The sequence below is a fragment of the Hippichthys cyanospilos genome, chromosome 9 (genome assembly GCF_059441005.1).
Source record: "Hippichthys cyanospilos isolate Australia breed blue-spotted pipefish chromosome 9, RoL_Hcya_1.0, whole genome shotgun sequence".
Classification (NCBI taxonomy): domain Eukaryota; kingdom Metazoa; phylum Chordata; class Actinopteri; order Syngnathiformes; family Syngnathidae; genus Hippichthys; species Hippichthys cyanospilos.
Window position 1 is genome coordinate 20,466,595 of NC_142377.1, and position 16,745 is coordinate 20,483,339.

Consider the following 16,745-nt stretch of genomic DNA (forward strand, 5'->3'; position numbering starts at 1 on the left):
GTTCCCCTCTTACAGGAACAGTGCACAGGCCCAGTTTGTTTTGCCCGTTCCCTCAAAACTACCCAAAAAAATTGTGTGTGTGTGAAATCTCATGCATTTTGATTGGATTATACAAGTGCGACGTTTACGTTAAATCATAAAATGGCTGTGAAAAATACTGTGCAAAAGCATTCTGTCAGGTCCGGCCGTATTGATTTTGTTGAAAATAAAATTGTTGTCAAGGAAGTGTGTTGAATTGACATTTCTGTGCTACGAGCTTCATACGCCCTTAGCGACCTGGATGCCCCTCCATGAGCCGTCACCTTTCCCTGGTGGAGGGATTTGCGTATCCCAGTGATCCTAGGAGCTAAGAGGAGTTGTGGGTCGTGGGACCAAAAGACAGAGATCCCAGATGCAAGTGGACAAAATGAATTCCCTCCGCAGGGTGTCAGGGCTCTTCTTTAGAGATACTGTAGGGTCACAAGCTCGGTCATCTGGGAGGGGCTCGGTGGAGGTGGGAGATCTTTTTTTTTTGCTCTTCAGTAACATCTTTCTGAGTTTTCGAACGATAAATATATACCTTGCCTGATTAAAGTTTGGGAAAAACTGGTGCACTGTATGATTATGCTTCTGAAAAGAAAAAGAACAAAGCGCCACGGAGAAAGAAGGTGTGACATTAAAAAAAATGATAACATGAAATGGTAGCGCCACATACCATGTTAACAGGATGACCTCTTCCGCTCTTATTTTAAATTGGTGCAATGGACATTCAATCAGACACACTGGGCTTGAAGAAGCTGGCTTGAGGAGGCTCCGCGCATGAGTGAGAACCCGAACGTGTTGGAAGCGAAATGGATAGAGGCTGGATTGTGGCGGTTTTGACGGGGCAGGTGGCGGGTGAAGACAAAAGGTGGCAGATGAAAGACGAGCGCGAGGAAAGTGCAGCCGGCAGAACGTCCATGCTGAGTGCTCGCCTCTCGACTGAATTCTCCACTGCTCGCCAATCGGCTCCCAGGAAAGCCTCAATAAAGCACCGCATCACTCATATACCGGTACAAGGCCGAAATATAGCCATAAGTTCACGTTTTATTGCATCGCTGTTCACTTTTTCTAAAAGGAACAAAGAGAACGGCGTTAGCTGGACTCAAATCAAAAAGAATGTTTCATTTCAAATTTGTAATACAGTATTGTGCTATCGAATTTCAGAAAAATCAATGAAATGAACAGGTGGAAAAATAGCACCACACAGCAGTTCATGGGAGCACATCCAAATAGTCACATAGTGACAGTTTAGTTGCGCAAAATCCATAACACTGACCTCGTATCTAGTTCTACACTAGCATTGCTCTCAGAAGATGACAGAACTGACGCTATTTACCAGCTTTAAAGTGCACGAGACATTCAGGCAAAATTCTAAGGTGGCACTAGCCACTTTTGTCTCCAGTTATTCTAAAATCGCCCCCTGTTCTATTTTGGAAAAATGTATCAGATTTGCACCTCAATGACAAGAGTATGCCAGAGAATTTCAATAAAAGGTTTTATTCAGCACCTACGCCCAGATTTACACTAAAATTGTACCATTAAAAATGAAAAGGAAATTGATCAAATCAATACCATCATCCAAATCAGCACACACTTTTTAACACCCCTACAAAATTCCAGGGAAGCTGTTTAAACCTAGTGTGCTATTTTGTCAATCTTTTGATCTTTACATCAAAGGCATTTCACGTCAAAGGGAAACCATTGAAAGAAAGACACTACGGAGCTGAAATTTCACCCAGAAGGTGACAACAGGTCAAAGTTCAACACGGTACGACCACTTAGTTATCACACTACCAGAAGTTCATAGGGGTTAAGTATCCAACAAAACCTGACCTCCTTTCAACTTTTCAACAAGGTATCCACATTTTGAATCCAGAAAACAGACTGAAATGATCTCACATTGTGCCTAAAATCCCTGAGGATCACAAACAAGGGTGAACACGATCTTAAAAATAACAAAAGCTGCAAATCCACAGCTATCTCATGTTCAGAAGATTTCCACAGCACCTTTTTATTTTCGAACATAGCGTGAGCGCCCATACTAAGGCTTAAGCTAAGAGGCCAGCAACGACGCAAGGCATTTCTTCTTCTTCTTGTCCAATAAATCCACCGCCGTGTCTGAATTAATGCATTACAGGTCATGCTTAGAATATTAAAAAATGATTTTTTTTTTTCAATCAAATAAATAAAAAGCCTCATCCCTCCTCGAGAGTGCCATCTGTGACGAGGGTCTTACGCCGCTCAGGCTGACCCTGAGCGTTCCCCCCGTGTCCTGCGCCGGTGAGTTATGATATTTGGTGACTCAGATTGTGCTTTAATATTTCATTACATGCACAAAACCCTCTTCCATATATCTCTTGCAGGTGTGCGAATATTAATCATAAGATGTCGTAAGCCCCAAGGCCCTCCTACATCCACAGCGTGTTAAGACTATTTGAACAAAGGACATGCTATTATTATTATTATTATTGATAAGAAAGGAACTTTTGAAATTCTAGTTGTACACTGACCCTTATTTCCATCCCCGGCGCAAATCCAACACAAAGCACACTCTATCTGCACATGGGAGGAGTTTTCATTCTTTCAGTTTTTCCCTCGACTTTGCACCGCTAGAATTCACCGCTGTGCCATCATGAAAACAAAACCACAGCAAAAAAGCTAAACCCTCCCCACGATCGGATAGGAATGGCGGTCGGCGCACACTTTCACAAAACGGAGTACATTTTGTGCACCGGCAGGCCCCCCGCAATTTAGAATAGGCAGCAGTCTGGGAACTAGCACAAACATGAGACGCAGCGTGCCTCCTCCTAGGGAGCGCCCAGACGCGCTGACCAACGGGGCCATGGCTCCATGCCACCGTTAGCGTCCCCACCCCCTCTTGCGATCCATCACGCAAGTATGAAATAAACACGGCGGCCGTTCATCGGGAGCCAAGAGTCCCCTCTGATGTGATCTATTTCCAAAAGCTGCGGTCGGCCTCCTGCTCCGGCGCCACCGAACACAGGGAAGGATTAGCACGCAGCCCACATCACAAAGATGACAGGGGACCCCTCCAAAGTGGAGCGACACCAGCAGAGACGTCCAAACTAGGGCTGACCACATCAAACCCTGAGCCCCCAGCCTAACCCACTTCCGTTTCCACCCTGCTTCTTTATTTATGAAGTCATACTTAAGAGGACAACACAAGCCAACACTATGACACTACTGTATGTGATTATGTCTTGAAACAGTACCTAGTACCTGCTTATATGTGTGGCCCTTTCCATTTAATTCCAATACAGCAAACCTCTGCTAGCATGCCTTTCATTATTCACGTCTGCGCTGTAACGCACACCTTTAAGCAATCATTTTTATAGGTTATTCCAAAAGAATGGAGTTTAAGGAAATACATTCAAGGCTCACCCATGATAGGTAAAAATCTATGGTTTAAAGAGAACACTATTACATGTTTTTAACATGTTGAAATGATCCCCAAGAAATCTTTCTAACTAATACCTTTTAAAATTCATGTTCAATCTATTAGTAAGAATTACAGTGGTGCATTTAATGTATTTAATGTATGTAATTTAATACATTCCAAATAACAGCAATATTTGAACTGTGGCTTGATAATTAAAAACAAGCTAGCTAGCTAGCTAGCTAGCTACTGCTCAACTCCGGCAGGAGCCGTGAGAGCAGGATGCTGCGTTCGGCCTGGTTTGGACTCAAAAATGTCTGTTTAAGACAAAATATGTCTGTTTAAGACATTTTAGCTTTAGCTTCTTCATTTTTTATTTTGTGTTCTTGTTTTTGTGCCCCACTTTTTTTTTTGCCTTTATCAAGTACACGGGTGGCCGACGGCATTGAAAGAAAACATGAGGGAGCTGAAATTTCAGTCAAATTGGAGTGTGCCATCCCTTTACTAAAATACTGTGGGAAAATTAAAGAAGAAAATGACCCAAAAGCGATCAAAATACTGTATAGGGTAAAATTCATTCCATTTGGGGGCACAAAATATGTTTTGCATCAGGGCCCATCACCATGTTGTGACAGCACTGTACAGTGATGATACTTTTTGATACAGTTCTGTACACTATTTTAATCAAAAACCTTGATCAGCCAAACTTGTTTTCAGGATTAACTGATACAAATTTCTTCAGCGAGCAACATATTTTTGTCATGATGTGGACCCAAACGCAGGAAGCAGGGAAGCAAGTTGGGCTCAAATACAAGAATTTAATATGAAAATGACAAAATAGAAAACAAGGTTGAAGACTGCAAAGTAACTCAGAAATCAACTTACTACAAAAACTCTTTAATGACAGACTCGGAGTCACACAGGAATCAAACTCACGAAGGCTAACGCTGCAGCAACATTAACTGCACAACAGAATCAACAACATCAATAACCCGACAAGAAGTGAAAGGAAACAAACTAATTACACTCAAAACCGACAATACCAGTGCAGGGCGCTCACTGTCACACACAAGGTTAACTAGGACAGGTGGATGCAATCAAACTAACAAGTCCCTGACACAACAGATAAATGAACGAACAAAAAGGATGTTTATCCCTATTGGCGTCGAGTGCCACGACATCGTCGTCCCTTTATCGGACGGAGCAGAGTAGTCACTCAAGAGCGCCAAACTCAAGCGGAGTTTGTTTGTCATCAATCCGCTACTTTGTCGCTTCCAGTTTGCCCGCCACAGGCATAATCAAGACCACTGGATTAAGCCTTCATTTTTACCTGGTGTATTTGCACATTCGCTTGAGAAAAATGTCCTTTATTTCGGCCGTGGCTCCAATATAGCCTGTCGCGAATCCTTACGGCGAACCAATTACCTCAAATATTTCCAAATTGATTTCTTTTGCTGCCTCCTCGGGGCATTTGCAATTCGGAGGCAGACGATTCTCGGGCGGCAATTTTCTGCGGTGAGACTTTTGGGTGAGTCTCACATACACTCACGTACACACATTAGATACAATTCTAATGCTGCTGCACTAATGGTGGCATTTCCATTTATAAAGTAGGTGGGAATGCATTTACATGCTGAAGGAGTACAGATCATGGGCAGATGCATGTTTACATGCTCACAAAATGATATATCAAGAGCGAAATGACCAGGAGAGTGTGCGGTGCTCCATGCCAACATGGCTGACGTATGCATGTTTGGAATGGCTTTATAGTCATGGGCAAGTCATAGTTTTTGTGGGGTTATACCTGCATAATACAGGCAAGCGGTTGGAAATTTTGCACAATGTCGGTCAAGTAAACGTGTCATTTATTAGTTAAAAATTTAGTAGAGAACTCTCAATTGTATGCTTGCAACCAGCGGGCGTGATGGATGTCATTTCATAGCGCGCAATACAATACAGTGCAATACAAGCATTGATTTGTCATGAAATCATCAAGGAAAGCTGGCACGATTCCCACAATTTCACCCAATGCTGATTCCATAGCTGTAAGTACAGTTTAGCTTTGTTGTATAGGAGTTTCCCAAGCCCATTGGGTGAATTTATGCAGGACATTCATGTAAAATGACTGCTTTGATTGTGCATTTTCCTTCTGCTACTAACTACTTTAGTTTATATCATTTAGTTTCTTGATGTTAATCACAGCTGAGCACATACGTTTACATTGATTTTTTTATTGTTTTGTCATCAGTAGGTTTTCAAACGACATCATAAAGTGTAGCCATGTCATGCGAGGCGCAGTTTCAGTCAATGAGACGTTGAACTTGACGTGGTTCGCAATCAAAAATTTTAGACCGCAAACAGGTGTGTGTTACGCCGGGTTTTTCGCGAGGGCTCGCTCTTCTGCTGTTCGACTTGATCTGAGCCACTCGTTTCTGTCATGCCCTCACGCGCTGCTAAAGCTGGCAGTTCTACAGAGACCCACCATTGGCGGTTGGGACAAGGGCTCCAACTGGGCCAAGCTCACAGGGCCAAGCAACAGCTGCAGAGGCCTTCTTCTACACAACTAAAGGCTGTCTAGGATGTTCTGATGTGGAGCCCAGCTCCCTTCTCAGTTTGCCTTCTCACTGAGGTCCAGGATACAATGAGGGGAAAAAAAGAATCAGACCTTTGGGGGTGGGGGCTGTGTGAGCATATCCTAGCCAAAGCTCCTCACAGGCGGGCGGGCGACAATTGAAGGAGGCCTTAGCACTTGCACTGCCACTTCCCATTGTGCTCAGTTTCTTTGAAGGAGTAAAAACACACACACAACATTACATAGTCTCAAACACACACAGCACAACAGTTAACTGACTTCATTATTGGGTTGATGGATTTTTGAGGTAATCACACTATCAGAACCAAGAGAATATGTTGATTAAATCAAATGCACAGCTCTGTGTAATTTTACATAGCTACATCTGTGGAAAGGTTCTTAGAATTTGTAAAAAACTGCAGGAAATTTAGTCTTATCTAATCTTGATCTAAAAAATAATGATCCTGTTTTTGAGATTTTCAATCTAATCTAATCATATCTTAATCTTGAACATTACATATGATGCTATTAATGGTGTTGATTGTTTTTTATTTGTATGTTTTGGATTGATTGAGATGAAATAAAACACAGCTTCTTTTAAAAAATATATTATTTTAAAATAAAGCATTTTTTGCGTAACATTTCAATTTCAACTGTGCTCCAGAACATTTTTTAATTCAAAGAACATAATACAGTACCTTTTTTGTGTGATCTCCTGCATAACTCTTACTGTATTAGAGAAACACTGCAGTGCACCATTATGTGCTATGATGCAGAAGACAAAAAAAGAGGAGTGTTGATGTTTGTAATTACTGTCCATCTGTTGCAATAAGTGACATAAGCCTGTCGTTACGTGATAATAGCAGTCTGCAAGGGAGCTTGATCTTCCTTGTTGCGCAGGAACCGAATGTAATTCAGACAGCAAAACACTTGCGACACACAGTTTCGTATTGAGCACCGTGCTGTAATTCGCCGCACCGTTTTACATTAATTTGTATAAAAACCCAGACGAGAGAGAGTGGGTGTATTCAAACCGGCAGCCTCCCTACATTTCCATATTTTCCTTTCCAGTATTAAAAAGTCCAAAAGAAATCAACTTCTGCCAACATTATTTGCTTTTGTATGAAATCCCACCAACTGGAATTCACAAGCAAGTCAATCCACAGCAAAACAAGACGACTCAGACAGCTGGAGGCGCGTCTGAAACTAAACATGAAAAAAATATAACTTCTTTTTTTAACCACTCTTTTCTTGACAAAATCCTGTTCATTCTTTGGCTTAGTACCTTGTGCTATTTACACAGCTTTTACCGCAAAGAATAAATAAATTGAAGGGGGGATGAAAAGCTGTTGCGTGAGTGGGTAACATTTCAAATGGAAATAACAAGCGCAGTATGAATGATTAGAATCGGGTAAAACGGAAAAAATGGCAATATAAGGCCCATAGGATGTCATGTTACCAGAATTTGTCACCGAATTAAATAGATCAGTCCATTAAAACAAGTTTTATCCAAGATATTTGGTCACTCTTCAAACTTTGTTGGCACATACAACAAAGTCATAGATTAGCAATTTTCAACCAGCAGATCAAATTTTTACATTGACTTTCAAAGCGGTTTGCGCTTGGCTTGTTAAAACAAAATAATGGCGAGTCCTTTTGTCAATGACTGTCTTAAAACAATACGCTCATTAAAACAAAGCAATGGATTGCCAACTGCGATTTCAAAACATTACATTCGTTTTGGAAATGGTTCAATCCGCTGTTCATTAAAGCATTGGACCAACCTTTACGCTCATTAGCTCAAACTTGAGGTTGTTTGCGATATCGTGGTCATTCCTTTAAAAAAAACTGAATGGTTAAAGATTTTTCTGCTTGATTCACTGAAAAAAAGAAGTGGTTTTCACCAATTGTCATTTTTTTTACAGCTACGCCTAATGTGGATCGACAAAATCTTACATGAATTTTCAAAAGTTGTTCATTATCAATCACAATCTCATTTTTTTTCCATCAAAGTTCTTGGTACTTGAATAATTCAAACAAAGTAATGGTTCCACCAAATGTCAAACGCCGCTTTTACGTCAAAAAACAATTAAAGTTTAAAATGGTTTTCGAAGCTCAGTAATTGGTCTATTAAAGCAAAGTTAATAAATAGTTAAAAAAAGACAATTATTGCCAATCATCAGCTCAAACCTTGGGTTGATTTTCACAATTTCATCCAGTTTTCAGTATTCGATTAATCAAAACGAAAGCATTGACTTCTACGAGTTTGTGTTATCCTTCTCTGTATTTAAATCCACAAATGACAAAAAGATCATGTCCTCATCATATCCAGCTGAAGTTTGCTTTTTTTAAAAAAAAATTATTTCAAGTGCTCCAAAATATGAAGGGCATCAGGGACGCCGTTAAACATGATTTCTCCTCAAGTAACAGCACACATTCACTCCTGTTTTCATCCAACTTCCTGTACAGCTTACCCCTAAAACCCACAATCGCCAAAGAAATGTGAAATAAAGCAACGTTATTGTGCCGACGCGGTCTTTAGCACAACATCCACCGGAAGCTTTGCCGTATCTCATCGAGGACGATCGAATGAATGCGCGTGGCCTCCAAAATGTGAAAGAAAATGGAAAACCTTCATTTTAATTAAATGTAGCATGGCTAACGCATTATACTGTTTTTGAATGTAAGCCTACCAAAAGCTTAAGGAATAGTGTTTTTGCTGTAAATGATAGAAGAAAAGACCAGATTTGATAAAGTAGGTAAAGGTGAACCGGATTTTTTTTAATGAAGAAAATGATTGTACGGTTGTCACTAAGCTGTTTCCTTGGTAACTAGGGGCATAAGGCTGTGCACAGTGCTATTGAAGCAATGTATAACACTGACTGTGTAACAAACCATAATATTCTAAAGTCAAAATGGTGACCGCTTGCCTGCATCTTGAACCCACCGTGATGCCAATCAGACAATATTGCCATAATTTATTATCCCATTTGATAAAATACTCCCATAATGCTTTTCACTATGTTCAATAGCAGAGGTCCCCGTATCGACTGTTTGGTAATGTATATTATTTCTGCATGTATAGTTATTTCTGTCTTTCGTCGGTAGTATAGTGTTAGGAACTATGGGGCAGACATGCAAATCTCTACAAAGGAATATGTGATAGTGTAGGATACACACTTTGTATATTATGTTTTTAATTAAATTCATATTTTCATTAAATAACCATCCATCATAATCCTGGCATCGAAGTGTGATTACCTGACAGATGCTATCTGTATTGTGGCATTATATGTGATTTTAATATATGGTATGTCATCTTCCCTGCTTAATTAAACTGCCGTCTCCTTGAAAGCAAATACTTGAGGTGGAATTGGTCATGTTATACGCAATGGTAATATCCAACGTGTCATGTGGAGAGAGAAGAAAAATTAAACGCGAGAAATTTCCAAAGTGGAACGATCGGAGGCAGACCAAATGTGGAGAAATGCAAAATTCAGCTGACATCTTTCAAACCACACTTTATCAAACAGCCGCGGACGTTTTTAAAACTGAACTTTCAGTGACACTGGCAAGTATTTTGCATGTGAAATACTAACTCTTACATGAACAGATTCTTTGCTTTTTATGTGCCTTGTATGTGGCTTTAAATACAGTTTGTTGCTTAGCGCGAAACAAACCATGTTACAAAGGATTCAAATAAACCATTAAAATACTTTTTTTTTTCCCTCTTTGAAGCTTAAGGAAAAGGCGTTTGATGTGTGGGCACAATTTGGGATGATAGTAGCAGTAAATGTGATTGCTTCCGTCATCATGATCCCACAGATTACATATCAAATCTCGAGGCCGAATGAGCATATACTGTCATTTACGCAGATTACAGTGCCCTGCTGGAAAGTGGGCCATAAAACGGCACCGCGGATGGACAAAATAACCCTCAATAGGGACGGGGTTTATGGAGGGGTGTGTATACGCACACACACAGACACACAAACACCTACATACCTGCTGCTATTCATGTTTTCGAATGTAAGAGGATGCCGGAGTGCCTAGAGAGAACCCATGTCGGCTTGGGGAGAACATGCAAACTCCACACGGAAAGGCCAGAACGAGCTGGATTTGAACTCGGGTTTGAACTTTGAGGCGGAAGTGCTAACCACCCAGACGCCCTGCTTTTCCACATAAATCCATCAATTTAGATTCATGATGTTGAAGACTTAATCCACAAATGAGACATTTTTCAAGTAATTAAAAAATAAATAAATAAATAACATTAAATTTGAGGGCGTTTCCAAACTTTGTATAATAAAAACGCAAGTCACTTTTCCCATGGGCATATGCACTTGTTTATAAGAATGAGAAGAAGAAGGAGATAGAAGGTGGGACGCCGAAAAGGATAAGAGGATTTTGTCAGGTTGAGATGGCGGCTAATGCCATTGTTCCTACCGGGACCGCCGAAATGGCAAAGAAGCTTTTCACACATCTTCGCGTAGAGCTGTTAGAGTAGATAGGCTTACAAAAGGCACAAGGAGGGAAAGCGCTGCAATTGCACGCTTTAAATTAAAACTTTGCAATAAAGTTGTCGAAATGCGGATGCCAACTTTAATGAACCCATACAAGAACTGGTTTTAGATCGCGTCATGCAGCAGTTTCCGGATACAGCACAATTGAGCGCCTGAATTGATACAAAAGTCAGCATCTATCGAAAGCGCAGACTCGGGCGGCCATTCATTTCAAAAAATAAATCAAACTATATTTGGCTGATGCTCGCATTTCTGCGCTCCCTCCTTTAAACTTTTCACTTTATAATCCTTGCATAAAAAGTAGAACACCTTAGGATGGAACTCGTCATATTGTCTGCCACGATCTAAACACAGTGGGATGCGAGAGGGAAGGGGGTGGGGGTGGGGGGGATCATAATAATTCACTGCCCCCTGAAGCCAGTCTGACTTAGCAACATGAAATTTGGTATCATAAATAGAACCACAAAAGAACTCACATGAAGACATAACCAAAAAAGAAAATGATGAAAATAGTTTTAGCAATTTTAAAGACGATATTAAATTTGGAACTATTGATGTGTTACGCATTATGTGGATGGTGCATGTTAGTGAGTTTTGCCTTGTCAGCTAACCTTCTTGAATGTTTTGAAATCTTCGCCTCCGAAAATACTTTCACACAGTAACGTGACACGTATATATCATGTGTGGATGAAAAAACATAAAAAGTCTCAAAAGGCCACGTTCAAAAAGTCCACTTTGATCCTAGATGCCCATTTTCAAACACCTTTAGACATGTTACTACAAAATCCAGCCTCTTAAGGCAGTTTCACTCAACAACATGTAACCCGGAAAACACGGTGAGCATTGAAAGGATCCACAAAAACGCCTCAAGTTGTGTAAGAGTTCTGCCATTTTGGTATGAAGCTTCCATTTTAGAGTGGAGCGACGCATCCATTTTAGATTCCTTTTGACCTTTTCCTCCAAGATAAACTTGTCCTCGAGATTTTGCCCAATTGCTACCAACTTTAAACTTCATCCACTTGTCAGCTGGGTAGTGCTAAATCAAAGTTCTATGATTAACCCTAAAACTAACCAGTAACTCAGCCCTACAGGGTTGTGATTAAGCCCTAAACTGACAAACACCAGCAAGCATACCAAAAAAAAAAAAAATTCCCAATGCCAGCTCCCTCAGCTGTGGACAATTCTCAACATGAACAACACCTAAGATCTTCAATGTTCCTCACTTCTCTTAAAATAGAACCAATCATAGAACATTCAAACACAGTTGTCAATACTTCTAAGTGCTTTGAATTCTTGAGTGACCAAAATCAAATTATCCGTAATGGAAGAGCGGGAGAAGGATGTAACCATGAGAGAAAGCTCCCTTTTCCGCACATATGATACATTTCCAGCACACATATTCCAAGTCTCCATATTCTAACCATAGCCAAAAAAAAGCCCATTAATGATATGAAGGCAATCACACACATACGCATATTAACCTCACATAATCATCAGCGGAGCCAAACTAAACTCCACTTGAGCAGCGGCGATGCAGAGATAATAAAACAAGCCAGCGGCACGTTTAACTTCAGAAGAAGGAAAAAAAAAAGAGGAAGTTGCTGCCAGCACAAATAGATCAATGGATAAGGGGGGAGTGTGCACTCGGGGTACCCACACAACCCAGTACAGACAAACGTATACTACTATGTTTAGGGAAAATTCCAAAACAGCCACAATTGTTGCAAAAAAAAAAATATACAAAAATAAAAATATTACTACATAGACTGACACAACAGAGACAGATACATGATGTTAAAGCCTAAAAAGGAAAAAAAAAAGCTTAAAAAGTTGTGCAAACTGTGTGAAAATATGAGCAAAACATCCATAGTATACTATAAAATACTATTTTTATAAAACTCATTTAAAAAGTCTATTTTTCTTTCATCTGACATGACTTAATATACGAATGATGGAATACTTCACGTACTTCATAATACATGCCCACAAACTGAAATTGAGTTACTAAGAACTTGGTGTTTTCGTCAATGTCAATATGATTGGAACACAAGCAGAAGAAAGTCCGTCTTTCAATTGTTTGAAGCTGAAGCGCTGGACATTCACGGAGTAAACCTTGATTGACAAATAATGAAATGCAAAGGTAATAAAAGAATAACTGAAATAGAAATGTCAAAAGCTGACGAATAATAACTGAAATAGAAATGTAAAAATGTTCTTATATTGACTGCAATACACAGCCTCAAATAGATTAAAACTTGGACTGTATGTTGGAATAATCTATTTTAAACACCCATGATGGGGAAAAAAACCCATAAATTTTAGGTTTGCTAGTTCGGTTAAATTGTAGATTAAAATCCAACCCGTGTATAGCCTTCGTTACGGGACAAGTCACATTTAAGCACAATAACGGTTCGGTTTTTGCGTTTTGACGCACGACCCGCGTGCGCAAATTTGACTCCTTTAAAGCTCACCTTACGCAGGATCCACTGGCAGAGGACGAGCGCGGTCCATCCGAGCACCTGCATGTCACCTTCCGTTTACAAACGCAACTCAACGCCTCCTTGTTTGCGCATACGCGAAGCGATCAGAAAGTGGAGCGGAGAGAGGAGCGCGGACTGGGGAAAAGCGCACGGCGGCTGGGGCGGACTACGGACAATCCCAACGGCGACAGGCGGCCGAGTGACAAGTTGGCTCAAAGTTGGTGGCGCTCGTCTGCGCGTGATGCTCCACGACAACTTGTGTGTCTCGTCGCTCCTCTCCGCCTCATGCGTAACATCCACGCCGCCCGCCTGCGCTCATCGCCGGACGTCGTGCGCCAAGTTTTTGCGCGGAGGACTTGGCTATTTATTGATGTTTTTGGAAGGAGTGTGAGCGCGCTTCCTGGGGGTTTTGTGTTGTGAGCGGCTGTTGTGAGAACAGATACTGTACATCAGCACGCTCCCTCCTACATTTCTCTCCTCCCAGCTCACTCCTCCTCCTCCTCTTCCTCACTCTCTACCTGCGCGCGTCACAACCCAAAAGGCCATTGCCTTATACGGACAAACAACAATTAGACTTATTAATCCGAGCGAAAAGGCTCTTATCGTGTGAAGGTCTTTTGCACTTCGAGCAGGAGTTCGCAAACTTTTCACACTAGTTAAAAATGACTTCAAGTGATATAGAATTACATTACTCGAACAGGAAAACGTTGTAACATGTTTTGCATTTTAAAAATTGACTTAAAGGAGGGACCGAGTTGGATATTAGCACTTATATAATAGGTGTGTATGTAAAAATGAAGTTTACACTGAAATTCTACCGTAACAAAAGCTCAAAAGTGATTTAAGAGAATTCTTTTGCATGTGTGTCGGCTTCCAATGAATGCTATGGAGGAATCGGCGTGATTCCAGACATCACGGAAGGTTCAGAAATCATTTAAGGGAGTGAGAATTGCAACAAAGCCCAAATCAGGAAAGGATGGAAGAGCTTTGTTTCTTACAGTGGACCCCCGTCTTACAGCGTGCATGACTTACGTTATTTTTATGTTGCGACATGGAATACTGAGTTTTTTCATCCCTCTTTATGATATTTTCCCGGTTTCATCTCCATCTGCAGGCGTTTTTAGGTAATTACACTTACTTTCAGCTGCCGTCTCTGCAACGCGTCACTACAATTTTGGTCTGCTAATGGTCGGCATCTCCTCACGGAGGTGGTGGAAAGAACTTTTAAACAAGCTTTTGTCTTTCTGGAGCTTTGTTTGGTCGTTGACATTATCTTGCGATTCAGAACATATGTTACACTGATTCGAGTCCAAAAACTCTCTTTCTAAAGTTTCAGAGGGAACTAGTTTATCATCGGTTCACATGTCTGATTGCTGCACAAGCGTCCATTTCTTCAACTCCTCTCGAGCATGAAAGTGTCTATCTATCGCAGCGGGACTCCAATAACGTAAACATGGCTGCCCTCTCTGATTTACGGGCCCACACCAGCAGACTTTGTCCTCCGCTCGCCACATCTTCGCACATACACAACGGCGCACACACACACACACACACACACACACACACACACACACACAAACTGCATAGCTGCTTTTGCTAGTGCAATTTCATGATCCACATTAGAAGTGGCAGTTGAATTTCGCTCAGCTGCTCCACGTTCCTGTTCCACTTAGCGGTGACGCTGGCGACTCAGCTAGACGCAAATGAATGAACAAGAATCTACCCTCACAAATATCATCCAGGTTGACGCTTAATCTGTGGAATAGAAGCGGCAAAAATACTCACACTCTCTACATAAATAGAAGGATACATGCGTGTGTAAAAACAAAGAAGTTTTTGGTTTAACTCTTCTACTTCAGTGAAAGTAAAAAGTAAAGACTCTGAAATGTACTTAATATATTGCTGTTATAAAACGTTGATAATGTGGCACAATGAAGAAAGAAAATTTGTTGTTTTTTTTTTTTAAACAGAGCAGAGCAAACCCTCCCCAAGTCAACCGTGTTATGAGAGGAGAAATATTTGGACTAAGCTGCATCGGGACACGGGATCAGAGAACTGGAAAAGTTTTAGTATGAAAAGTTTCAAGCATCATAAAAATAAGGGATAAAATAATTTTGAACAATTATTTTTCATCATAGTCCCCATTAAGGGCTGAACACTTGCACCGAGCACTTTATCACAGTGCAGAAGAAGTATTTTGTTCGGGATAAGCATCAACGCTTCGTATACACGACGCTTGAAACTTTTCATGTACCCCTTGTGCAATCATCCAACTAAAACAACAGTGCAGTGCAATGAGTATCGGCAACCGAGTCTTGAAATACTCCACCCAGAAACTGACTCGGAAACTATACTTGGAAACTACAGACTTTACATGAAAGCTTGAGAGGTTGACTCGGCAATTTAGATCTTAAATATTGTCACACATAAATCCTGTTCGACCTTAAGCAAGCTAAAGTACCTTAACAATTGAATACAAACAGATACAAAAATTTGAAAACTACTCACAGTGGTAAATGCAGTACTGGGTTTTTTATGTGAAAGGTATTAATTACATAAAAAAGGCAAAATTTGGCAATTACAAATGCAGGACCATTTAGCAAATACATTCCAATTGATATAACACCATATTGATTATTAGTCATTTTATCATTATGCCCAGTCTGCATTTTCTTTTCCATAAACAGTTGGGGCAGATGCAAACCAATACTCTGTGGTATTATAGGAAAAATGCTAGGTATTTAGCATATAACCTACACGTGCGTTGTATTTGAACATCAATGCATTCTCTGCAAATGTGTTTGGCACAATATTTACTCCACATTGGCAGGACTTCAGAAGGTGTGTCCACCCGGGCATTATAATACAGTCAAGCAGACGCCATTGAAGACGAAAAGTAAGTAAAAGTCAAAAGAAGTGACTGTGAGATGTTGTAATTGTCATTTTTCATAGACGAGAAAGAAAATATGAAAAATAAGAACATATTTCGTTTCATGAGCTCATGTGTCAATCCACCGTTTGTGTTCAAATATTTGTTGCATCTAACACCACTGCTCTACATGCTAAGCTCCAACATTAGCGTTTCAGCGGCATTTTGTAATACTAAATGTTAGTATTACGTTGGTGACAGTGTGGTTTGGCTAGTTTGAACAATACATGTGTAATCATCACTGTTTTACAATAAAATTCATTGTAAACTTCAATTGTTATGTACAATGCTAGTGTTATTATTGTGAATAATACCCTTCCTCTGTGCTATATTTCGATTTACACCAATGGGGTTTCAGGTTAAAAAGAACCCTGCAACAGTTCACATAAAACACACACAGGAAGTACAAAATTCCCCGAAGGATTCCTGGGAATAACACTCCAAAGCGCATCCACACACGCCAGGATATCTTATCGGGAGGTACAATGCTGAGAGGTCAGCTGGCAGTAATGGAGCCCTTTGTGTGTGGAAATAGTCATTTCACAACAGGCGTATAAAACCAGCCAGCCTTGTTTTCGTTTCTTCTGCAGGGGGGCTTGAGAATGGAGAGCGACGGAGTGAGCGAAAGAGTGTCGCCGGTGTGCGGCATTGTCATTCAAATGTGCTGTTGCAGGACAAGGGAATGGCAGAGGAGCGCTAATGGGGAGCGCAGGGAGAAGTGGAATAATTGGATGGGGTGACGCGCGTCAGGATTGTTGGTAATGTGCGCATGGACAGAATTGTGTGTGATGGCGTCACCGCGTGGACGAGAGTGCGGAATTTG

General features: G+C 40.7%; 1 protein-coding gene across 1 annotated transcript in view; it reads right to left on the bottom strand.

Moving 5' to 3' along the window:
- nxph4 (neurexophilin 4) overlaps positions 1 to 13,400 on the bottom strand; it is a 40,621-nt gene extending 27,221 nt beyond the window's left edge. Inside the window, exon 1 of the mRNA XM_088423445.1 lies at positions 12,985 to 13,400. Within this exon, the coding sequence (XP_088279571.1) occupies positions 12,985 to 13,038 (54 nt within the window). The 5' untranslated portion in view covers positions 13,039 to 13,400. The remainder of the gene's footprint in view (positions 1 to 12,984) is intronic.
- Positions 13,401 to 16,745: the final 3,345 nt, after the last annotated feature.